Raw genomic sequence first — 11,685 nt, 5'->3', positions numbered from 1 at the left:
TCCGTTCTACTCGACTATACCCTGGATTAATCCATAGGGTTTCCACGATTTCACATTAATTGTAGCTAAAGTCTACGAACCAATCAAAAAACAGTTTACAAACCAGTCGTTTCGCCTTCGTTTTTATAAGGGTAGATAACCATACCCATGTCCATTTACTGAATGATTTATGTAAATAATGTATATATATATATTTCTAATTCATCGATATCAGGGCCGTAACTAGCTCAGAGCAACGAGGGGGTGGGAAATGTTCTCAGTGGTGCTGTAAAATGGATGGACAATGTATATCTATTGTTTTTATGGTCAACATTTTTTGTCACGGGGGGTGGGGGAGGGGGTTGCACCCCCAACCACTAGTTACGGGCCTGATCGATATGATTAGGCTATAGATGAAATAATAAATATCTAATAAATCCACAAAGCTTTCGATTTCCTTTAGTCGATGGTGATATCTAATGTATTTCAAGTAACTCTAAATTGGTAGACACCAATCGAGATTGTATTGGTTTATTCCACGATCGTTGAGTGTTTTTTGATTTGCTGAGCTGGTCAAACGGATTTTGATTGGAAGATTGGTTTGTAGTTGACAAATCAAAGAAATGTCTTTAATCCAAAATAATAAGTAAGTAAGTAAATCATTTTTATTGCTGAAATGGGGTCAGCAAAGGAAAAATAAAAAGGAACAAAATGTTGATAGCACTGGCGCACGGAGGAATCCCATGATCACACGTTTAAAATAAAGAGGCCTTAAATTAGCATTGACATTTCTTTAGTGTCAAATGTTAGCCTTAGATACTATACAATACATTACTCAAAACATGCCGAAAACATAATAAGTAAATATACAGAAAACTATTTAAAGAACTAAGAAATACATCATCAAATCAAAAATATCTAAATAAGATCTCAAGAAAAGTGTTCCAATAAAAGTGAAGAAAAAGTGAAGCCATCGTGACAAATTTATTCTCGGGTGTTAGAAAATGCGTTTCATAACCGTGAGAACTGAGAAGACACTAATGCACAAGAACCGAGCCAACCCGTGTAACAGATGCAAATGACCACTGGGGTATGTTCCTTATGAAAAAGTCCTATAGAAAAAGTACAGGTTTCTATAGAAGTTTGTGGGATTCTATAGGACTTTTTGCTAAGAAGCTCGATTTCAAGAATGAAAGAATTCAAAAGTGATTCATTGTAAGATAATGTGTTTATTAATGTTTAAAACTGATATATACTCAGGTGCATTTACATGTAGTTTTAAAAAAATATATATACGAAGTCAAATCAGGACAAAATTCTTTCAAACAATTTTTTCAATCGCGAAATCGAGTTCTTTCCGACAATCGAGAGCTGGCTATACGACGAAAATGAACGAGACCTCCGAATATCTCGTTAGATCTCGCGTGAAGAGACATGGCCGACATTTGACTTCTTTGTAATCGTTGCAGGGATTAGTTTTACATTAATTGTTAAAATGGAACTGGGCGAAACAAAGACAACACTTTTAATCAACGCTGCAATGTCTGCAGTAGGTTTTGCGATCTGTATGAGTATAATACCAAAGTTTAAAGACATGTTTATCAAGGCCAACTTGTTCGGAGTCGACATGAGTAAAACTACAAAAAAGAAAGTGTAAGTTCAGCTGCCTTGGCTGTCGATCCAGGTTTATATTTAGTTTATCATTGCATCATGTTTTGTTATTATTGAAACAGTTCAGGAATAGCATATTGACAATTGAACATTTAATTTTACACTCAATTTAATAATAATTTAATAAAAATTACACTTGTTTGGATTTTGGGAACAGTGAATAATAATGGAAAATGAAATATGTTAATATTGTTAATCATATTTAATGTCCTACTTTTCTGCTCCAATCGGGAAGTAGCTCTATGGCCTACTCATATTTTGAATTCCAAATATCTTAGGTTCTAGTACACTGTCTTTGAAAGGCATTTAGTGAAAGTGATATATAATAACAGACAGCTTTATGGATGACATTCACTAGGTTTATTAACTGCACACGGGACCTCGGGTTTTGTACCATCCGAGTGACTAGCTCATGGCTCGAAATGTTTGCCTGTCTACTTGTCGCCGACAGGCAATTTTTTAGTCTGACAGGTAGCAAATAAAACTACCCGTCACTTGCGACAGGGGGACTAAATTTTACTTGATGTTTAGTAAAATGACCACAATACATACATTTAATTATTCGTTTCTAAATGCAAGAATTAAGCACGGAAATACCGCGAAAAGCCGCCATTTGCACTGTTGACATTTCGCTCTGTCGTAGGCTACAGTTACTCACACAGTTGGGAAGTAGACAATTTTATAACAATGAATTTCACCCCATCTACGCTTGTTTTCATCTGCTTCACCACACTAGTTTATAGCATTGTGCAGTATTATATCTAAATAAATTAAAACGCACCCCCAAGTCACCAGTGTGATGTGATTAGTCTTTGAGTTTGATAATTGAGAGTGACAGGTTATTTACTGAAGCGACAGGTCTGAAGAAAAGCTACCTGTCCCTTGGTACGACAGGTAGCTTTTTATAAACATTTCGAAGCCTGGTCTAGCTGCTGTTCTCTGCACCAGTGACAGGAGAAAACCACGTCGGAAACTTTCTCGACCAGCACCTCGATCCATCTTTTGACCGCTAAGTTAGCGAGCCAGCACCTTTCTCACTAAGCCAAAGCAGCTCACCTTATAATAATGCAACTACTACCGGTAGCTTGAATGCAACAAGTCAAAAATTGTCCACTCATGCATTGGAGATTGTTTGATAAACAGCTCCAGTATGTGCATGACCAGTCTAGTCAGAACCAATGGATACCATATGTTAACCTAAGTGGCAGGTGATTAACATTGATCTATCACGATAGAGATATTAAGTAAGTACGGACGGCAGTAGCATGATTCCTTGTACATTCATACATATTAAAATTGTTTGGGAAATGAAATGATTGAAATTTTAAATGAAATTTAGAACTTAAAAATTGACTAGAATACACTTACTTTATGGTACATTTTCATATTAAAGAAATTTGAACCATAAAACATGTTTCTTCAAAGTTCATAAATTGTTCAAAATGTGTATAATTTTTATTTTGATATATTTGCAGACCAGAAGCACTTGGAGTTGTCTGTGGAGCTGTTTTTTTAATGATACTTTTTCTGTTTATTCCTATTCCATTTTACAAACACCTGGCTGAAAATAATAACGATTTCCCTCATGATAAGGTGTGTATATTAAAGCTATTTCAATTGCATATTGCATGTTGAAAAGATATGGAATTTGAAACTGGAATAGGTTTTAAGTCATGGGACTTGGTTGTATTTAGACATGTTAGCTCACTGTTTCATTTCCATTGTTCTAATTAAACAGAGTTTTCAAAAAAGTTCTTTGTGTAGTTTCTGTTGGAGGTCAGTTTATAAAGTTCCTTGTGACATGGACAAACCAGAGCTATTATTACTATTATTAGTTTGATTGGCTATGTCATCCTGATCCAAATCTCTTTCAGATATACATGTATTTGAATTCAAATAGTTTTTCAGAGCTATGTAATAATAATCATTCATAATAATTTATTTAACTTTTATAACACTGGAATCGAGCTGGAACAGCTGCTCTGTGCCACTTTTACAAGGATACCATATGGGAAAGGAAATAAAAATACAAGTTAAAAAAAAAAACAACATTAACATAGTATTCATAATTGATTTGATGTCTATTAAAACTAATGGAATGTGATCAGTTTTTTATCTTATATCTTTGTACTTGTAAATACTGATCAGAATTAAACTGATATTTTAAGTAGATATTCATCATTTATCACAATATTGTAGTTTTCAAGGGTTTCAAAATCTCGCAAATGACGATCAGTGTCTTTAATGATATATAACTTAAATGATATTAATGTTACTATATTGTATATTGCAGTATGTGGAATATTTGGCTGCTCTATTGTCAATATGTTGCATGGTATTTCTTGGTTTTGCTGATGATGTTCTCGATCTACGATGGCGCCACAAATTACTTTTACCAACCATGGCATCACTACCTTTGTTAATGGTTTATTTTGTTAACTTTAATTCTACTACCATTATAGTACCTCATCCATTGAGATTTCTGCTTGGTTTTGATCTTAATTTAGGTAAGTAACGCTCACTTATCATCCTCCAGAATCAAAATTACACAGATTGACTGTTTGTTTCATGCCATAGGTCGATATTAATGGGATTAGAATGTCTTGACAGGTGAGAAATCTTGAATATTCAGGTTATAAAAGGAATTCACACAAATTTCTTAGTCAATCAAGGTAGGCACTCAAGTTAACTGTAGTGGGACATTGTATCAATATTCTTTTTCCAGAAATTTATATTTAAACAATATTTAATTCATAAACAAATGGGATGGAGCAACAGGCTTGAAACCTATATCAGCTTTTTCCATAGATACAAAGGTATAGATACAGAGCAATATGCTATTTACAAAATATGTTTAAAGAGTGTACAAACTACAAGCATTAGATTAAATAAACATATACATGTATGCACGGGTTGTGTGGAAGTGTATGTTGCACTGATTTTGAAATTAAAATCCGTGACTTTGTTTTATAAAAAGGTGAACAGCTTTTATGCTGCTTCCACTGATGTCTCTTTCTTGGTTCTAGTTCATCTGGATTGATACGGGGGGTTGGATGGCCGAATGGTTAGCACGTGCGTGCTGTATCATAAGACCTGTCATTGAGTCAACTGGCGTGGTTTCGAATCCCCGGTTATACGTGACAAGGAGTAGGGTCGCCTGTCCAGCCTCGTGGGTTTTCTCCGGGTCCTCCCACTGCTAAAGACCCCTACGCACAAGCGAATTATTGAAATAAAATTAAAAACCATATGTTAGTCCCGAAATGGCCTAGTTTGTGTCGAGTGGAGGTTAAACCCCATTTCTCTCTCTCTCTCTCTCTCTCTCTCTCTCTCTCTCTCTGGATTGATATGTGTGTCCAACGATTATCTAGAGACAACAGAAAAACCAACTCATTGCTTTGCGATTGTTGACAGTCTCACATAATAAAAAACATTATCTTACATGTTATCATCAAGTCTCTTCATTGTATTTAGATTCCAGAGGAAAACAAGTTTAAATCATTACGTTTCCAGGTCATTGATCAAATGAGAAAGATCTTGTATCTAGCTTTATTCCAGAAAGAGTTCTCAATGTCTGCAAACATAATTTAAACACATTTATTTCAAAGTCCTTCTGCTCCAGATTGGATGTCAAATTTGAGACAGAGTCCTTGACAATTTCAATTCACTGAAGAGCTGTCAGAAATTCTGTTGTCTTGGAAAAAAAATCTTTATTGGACACTATATATGGCAGATGCCTGTCTTCATAAGCCCGGTTTCATTAGTGCTTTTTTCTTTTTTTTTTAAATTCCTCCATGATGTCGAGTTGAAGTGCTTTATAAATATGATTACATGTATTATTATTATGATACAGGTATTTTATACTATGTGTATATGGGAATGTTGGCTGTATTCTGTACAAATGCTATTAATATATTGGCTGGTGTAAATGGTTTAGAGGTTGGGCAATCTTGGGTAATTGGTATATCTGTTCTCATCTTCAATTTCATCGAGCTCTCAGGTATGGTATTTTTACTGTTTATTGTCTGCAATTTTCACAATAGTTTATAAAACCCCTTCTGGTTGACTGACTAGCAGTGACTAATAATGTGTTAATTGTAATGCATATGCTTAAATGCAAAGTTAACGCCTTAGTTATACTTTGATACTGTAAACAGGTGTCAAAATTACTAAATAAAGATGGCTATTTTACATGTCATTAATCTGATATACCAAATTGCTGGAAATGGATTGTTCAAGTGATAAAAAGTGTCTACCCTAATTCCAATGCCAACAAATGCAAATATATAATTGTTTATCAATCTTTTGGTAATAAGTTTAACATGACTTTATATAATATGCAAAAGGTTGAAACAACATACATGTAACATGATATTTTTTTATTTTCTTAAAGGTGAACAGAGAGCAGCCCATATTTTCTCTAGCTATTTTATGATGCCATTTATTAGTGTAACAACAGCTTTATTATATTATAATTGGTGAGTATGTCAGTATTTACAACACAGTGACTCAGTGAGTAAGACATTGGTTTGCTTACCTGGATGTCCTGTGTTTGAACCTTTTATTGGCCAAGAAAGATTTTCTGGCGTGGTTCATCCTTGTCAGTGGTGTAGATCCTGTGTACACAGATCCCTTGGCAGTTGTAATTCGATAGTAAACTGTATGGCGTATCTCTGTCTTCATTAGCTTAGTCGGAGCAGAACAGTAGGACATTAAACCCCATTTCATGTTCATTTCATTTATGCTATATCTCATTTCTCTCTCACTTAAAGGCTCAATACCACTCTTGTTGTAACTGGATAATATGTACCAATCTTTATTCTGGTCAAAAAATTGTACTATTTTAGAATATTTCAATTAATTGATGATGCAAATTTCATCGTAACACACCTTATTTAAATTCAACATAATGGTTTGAAACGTCTAACGTAAACCTTTTCAAATGAAACTTCGATTTAAAAATATTTTCGAACCCTCTGGACAAGTAAAATAGGATGTAATGGATAATTTACACAACAGGTAGGACACTTAAACATCTAGTACTTAGATAGAGATATTATTTATTTTCTGGAGCTTTCAAGCCAGCAAGAGTGTTATTGTCCCTTTAAGTTGTTATTAAACTTTAGATTCTCATGACAGTACATAAATCATTAATTATCTGAAAATATTTTTTTTTTTTCAGGTATCCATCACAGGTTTTTGTTGGTGATACATTTTGTTATTTTGCTGGAATGACGTTTGCCGTGGTTGCCATCTTGGGTCATTTTAGTAAAACTATGTTATTGTTTTTTATCCCACAAATTCTCAACTTTATTTATTCTGTGCCTCAGTTGTTTAGGTTTGTTCCATGTCCAAGACATAGGCTACCAAAGTAAGTAACCAACACTGGTCTGATCTGATCTTAAAATTAGGACTCACATGTTTTTGGACAATATCTCCAAGATTAGCAAAAAATTGTCTAGTTATTCAGATACAATAAGCAAAATGTAGCAGTCCTATGAATATAATCATGAAATCACAGTAATTTAAACATCATGCCCATGATTAATCTGTAGATAATTCCTGACATTTCCCGGAACCAATCAATAGCATTTATAATATGAATAAGGATTAGTTCAAATTTCTAAATGTTTTATAAGCTGTAAATATTAAAATAGACATTGCAAATTATTTTGTTTGGGATTGGTGGTTATGTGCTGCAGTATATGACCCTATTTGCCAGCAGATCTCAAAAGTCAATTCTTTGCTTTAACTTTAAATCACAAAATAAGCAAATTAGAGTTTTATTGTTCCCCTAGTCAGTGCTACAGGACAAAGTTTTATTGAGACATATGTATTCATATATATATATATATTTTATTCTTTTTCAGATTTAATTCATCAACAGACAAACTTGAACTGAGCATCACAAAATTTAAATATCAAGAATTGAGTATTTTAGGGAAATTATTTATTACTATATATAAAACATTTGGTGTTATAAAAGTATGGGAAAAGAAAGGAGAAGATAAACAGTATATGGAGTGTAATAATTTCACGTTAATTAATCTTATAATAAGATTTCTAGGACCCTTACATGAGCGGACTCTGGTCTCAATAATAATAGTATTTCAGGTGAGTCTCAATCAATGTGGAGGGTAACTCGGTGAGTGTGGCACTGGCTCACTAACCAGGAGGTATTAGGTTGGATCTTTCCAACTTGGTTTCAGGATGGAGGGCTTGGCAAAGATAGGTGTCTAGTTAATTGATGGGACAAAAATGGGTCTAATGTATACCATTGATAGCATGTTAAAGATCTACTGACAGTTTGAAAACAAAATATGAGACAGAGCAGCACCTCATAGAACACTGCATTAACTTCTACAGGTAGACTTAAAACCCTGTAAGCTTGAGGGACAATGAAACAATCAGACAATCCATCATTAGCATAGTTTGTGTTTTTCACAACTTGTACTTTTCTTCGGGAATTCCACAAGACAGTCATTTTTATGGGGTCCAGCTAAAATAAAATAAATTTTATATTTTTCAGATATTTTGCAGTATGGTAGCTTTTACTATTCGATATCAGCTGGCTTTATTATTCTATGATAAATTGTCTTAAAATGTTCATATAGATGAGAGAGGATAATATTATCATGTGAATTGTTGCTACAATTATTTTATTTAAACCTAAGTCAAAGACAATACTTAACAATTGAACATCCAAACAAAATGCGTTAGAATCGAAGAGTGGAAGATTTTGAGTTAATATAATGCCAAATAAGGAGATATGATTGGAAAATTTGTTTATTAGAAGATATGATTGGATGATTTTGTGAAAAAATGATATCAAATTGGAAATAATTTGATGATTTTGTCTAAAATCATACTTAATTAGAAATGATTGGATAATTATGTGTAAAATGATACCAAATTAGAAATGATGATTGGGTGATTATTTGTAAAATGATACTGAATTAGAAATGATGTGATGATTATGTGTAAAATGATAATTATTAAGAAATGATTTGATTATGATTATGTGTAAAATGATACTAAATTTGAAAAAATTAGATGATTATGTCTGAAATGATACCAAAACAGAAATGATCATTGGATAATTATTTGTAAAATGATACTAATTTTGAAATGATGGTTTGATGATTATGTGTAAAATGATACCAAATTAGAAATGATGATCGGGTGATTAATTGTAAAGTGATACCAAATTAGAATGATTTAATGATTATGTTTAAAATGATTCCAAATGACAAATGATTAGTTAATTATTTGTAAAATGATACTAATTTAGAAATGATTTGATGATTATGTTTAAAATGATACTAAATTGGAAATGAATGGATGATTTTGTGTAAAATGATACTAAATTAGAAATGATTGTGTAATTATGTGTAAAAGGATGATAAATAAAGAAATGATGATTATGTTTAAATTGATACTAATTGGAAATGATGATTTGATGATAATGTGTGAAATAGTACTAAATAAGAAATGCTTATGAGTTTAAAATGATACTAAATTAAAGGCATTTTTATCGGCCACTAATTAGCCAAAGTGATTTGCATTCAATCACATTTTCATCTTTAACATCAATCTAATTCAAATTGATTACCCTAATCCACAAATTATCGACACCGATTTCCAAAGTGATTACCACAAATAGCAAAATCACCGCTAGGTGCAGTTTGACAATTTTATCGGGTGATTACATTTTTTATCAAACTATGTCCAGCCACAAGAATTGTTCACAGCTAATCGGCGCATTTAACTAATTCATCTAAGTCCTTTGAAATGACTATACTGTCACATGATATCTCCACTAAGTTCAAATCGATTTGGCAAGTTAATAAAAAAATCTAAAAAATGATTTGATGATTATGTTTAAAATGATACTAAAAATAACGTGTTGAATTGTGCTGATCTAATGTGTTGTTTTGATTGGTGTTGGTATACGGTCTGGGCAATTTCTAAAAAAAAATCGTATGGGGAAAGAATAGTCCTCATTTATACGTTGGGGATTGAGATTGTAGAATTCCAGTCATAGAGTGAACCATTACTTCTGTTTGTCAATCTAATAAAGTTTTGATTAACCAATTTCTTCAAAATCATCTTTTGGGCTACATGTATGTTATGTTTTATTTATGGTATTTTGTCTTGTTTTTGTTTTGTTTTTGTGAGAAAAAATTTGTTTAAAAATTATTTTGTCGTCTCTTTTTTTTAATACAATGTTTTATGTAGGAACATATTGTTGTTGGTAATAATCTGTATTTTAAGTTCACTCTCCTGGTATTGCTCTATCTAACAGAATCTTTTAACAAAAAATTTTGGGACATATTTTTATGTTGTTTAGAAAATTTTGCATATTAAAGGAGAAATAAATTGATTAATGTAGAAAAATTACAAAAATGTAAAAAGCTTGGTACAGTAAACCTCGCATAAGTCGGATTCATATAAGTCGAATCTTCGCTCAACTCGTTTGGACCCTTTGATCGTACACGTTTTTCTTATTAAATTTCTGCACGTAATTCGGATTTCCTGTGTCGGATCTTCGCTTAACTCGGATCCAAATGTTCGGTCCATTTGATCTAATTCGGGCTTTTTTCCTTTGCCTAAGTCGGATCGGCAGTATGTTCAGAATTTGACTAAGTCAGTTTCGTACCGATGGCCTAAAACGCGGTTAGGTATTCCATGTGCAGAGCCCCAAAACGGACAATAACAGACATGATAATTTCATGGGCATTATAATACATGGACTGAATGCATGCTGCACGAGATGGGGAAGATGGCTGTGCTTTTTTACGAGTGATAAACTGCCAATGTAATTTTATAAAATACCGTTTTATGAAGAAGAAAACAATGCTCCAACAATATAATCGAAAGATTCCCTCAGAAATGCCTCCAGTATAAATTAATTTTAAATCCAGTTGTTATTTATTATTGAATTCACAATCAGAATGTGTACGAGACAACGAATAACAGAGTTCCTGACATTACCAGTCAGGAGGATCTTCTATTCACCCCCCTCGGAATATGTTGCCGCCTGTTTTAAATGACACATGTTTTTTTTTCTATTTGTACCGTCTTCTGCTGTTGTACTAGTGAATTGTAATCTATTGCCGGTATTGGATTTTTAATTAGCAGTTAAAGCTGTAGGGGTAAGACAGAACACGGGAATGTCTTACTCAGCTCAGTTATATATACAATCAGATATTCAGTGTTCACGCATCATTTTTCATTTTATAATTTACTTATCAACAAACAATCACAAGAAAAAAACTCGGAACGCAGTACAGATATTGACATTATAGAATTTTTACGGCATCCGATTAATTACTTGAATCAGTTATTATCCGACTCTTGCAGTTTATTTCTAATGAAGCTAAGACTGAATTTCTGTCTTCGGCTAACTCGGATCTTCGCTTAGATCTAACTTATGCGATGTTTACTGTATTTCATAAAAAATGTCTTCATATGGACAATTAAGATAAAACAGAAAAAAACTACAACGTACCCACCCCAACTTGTACATGGCAAATCTTGTTATACAGGGTGGGGGGGGTCAAATGATTAGTACGTGCCATAAGATCGGTCATTTGAATCAATCAACTTGCGTAGTTTCAATTCCACGGTTGTATGTGACAAAAAAGGGTCGCCTGTTCAACCTCGTGGGTTTTCTCTGGGTCATCCGGTTTCCTTCCACTGCTAAAGACCCCTACACGCAAGCAAATTAGGGAAATAAAATTGAACCATAAGTCTCGAAATGATCTAGTTTGTATCGAGTGGACATTAAACCCCATTTCTATCTCTCTTCCCTATTATATTGTTGTTTAAGTCATGGGCTTGATCCATTAATTGTGTGTAGAGGAGTAGGGGGTAATGTTGCTTTTATACCTAACTTTGTGGGCTTTCCCCAGGTACTTCGGTTCCCTCACACTTCTAATGATCTCTGTGCTCAAGCGAATTATCGATACTGTAAAAAATATAATAAATGTTATGTTGATCTGAAAATGGCCCATTGAGTATTTAGTGGGCATTTAG

The 11,685-nt window shown here is 33.2% G+C and overlaps 1 protein-coding gene across 1 annotated transcript; it reads left to right on the top strand.

The window, feature by feature from the left end:
* Positions 1-1,404: 1,404 nt before the first annotated feature.
* On the top strand, positions 1,405-9,846 carry LOC126830067 (UDP-N-acetylglucosamine--dolichyl-phosphate N-acetylglucosaminephosphotransferase). Its single transcript, XM_050560281.1, has 8 exons — positions 1,405-1,632; positions 3,126-3,243; positions 3,944-4,157; positions 5,501-5,647; positions 6,041-6,125; positions 6,830-7,018; positions 7,518-7,761; positions 8,177-9,846. The coding sequence occupies exons 1-8, from the start codon at positions 1,475-1,477 to the stop codon at positions 8,246-8,248; spliced, it is 1,227 nt and encodes a 408-aa protein (XP_050416238.1). The 5' UTR covers positions 1,405-1,474; the 3' UTR covers positions 8,249-9,846.
* The last annotated feature ends 1,839 nt before the right edge of the window (positions 9,847-11,685 follow it).

The sequence above is a fragment of the Patella vulgata genome, chromosome 8, assembly GCF_932274485.2.
Source record: "Patella vulgata chromosome 8, xgPatVulg1.2, whole genome shotgun sequence".
NCBI classification, from domain to species: domain Eukaryota; kingdom Metazoa; phylum Mollusca; class Gastropoda; family Patellidae; genus Patella; species Patella vulgata.
This window is presented reverse-complemented; position numbering and strand designations above follow the sequence as displayed.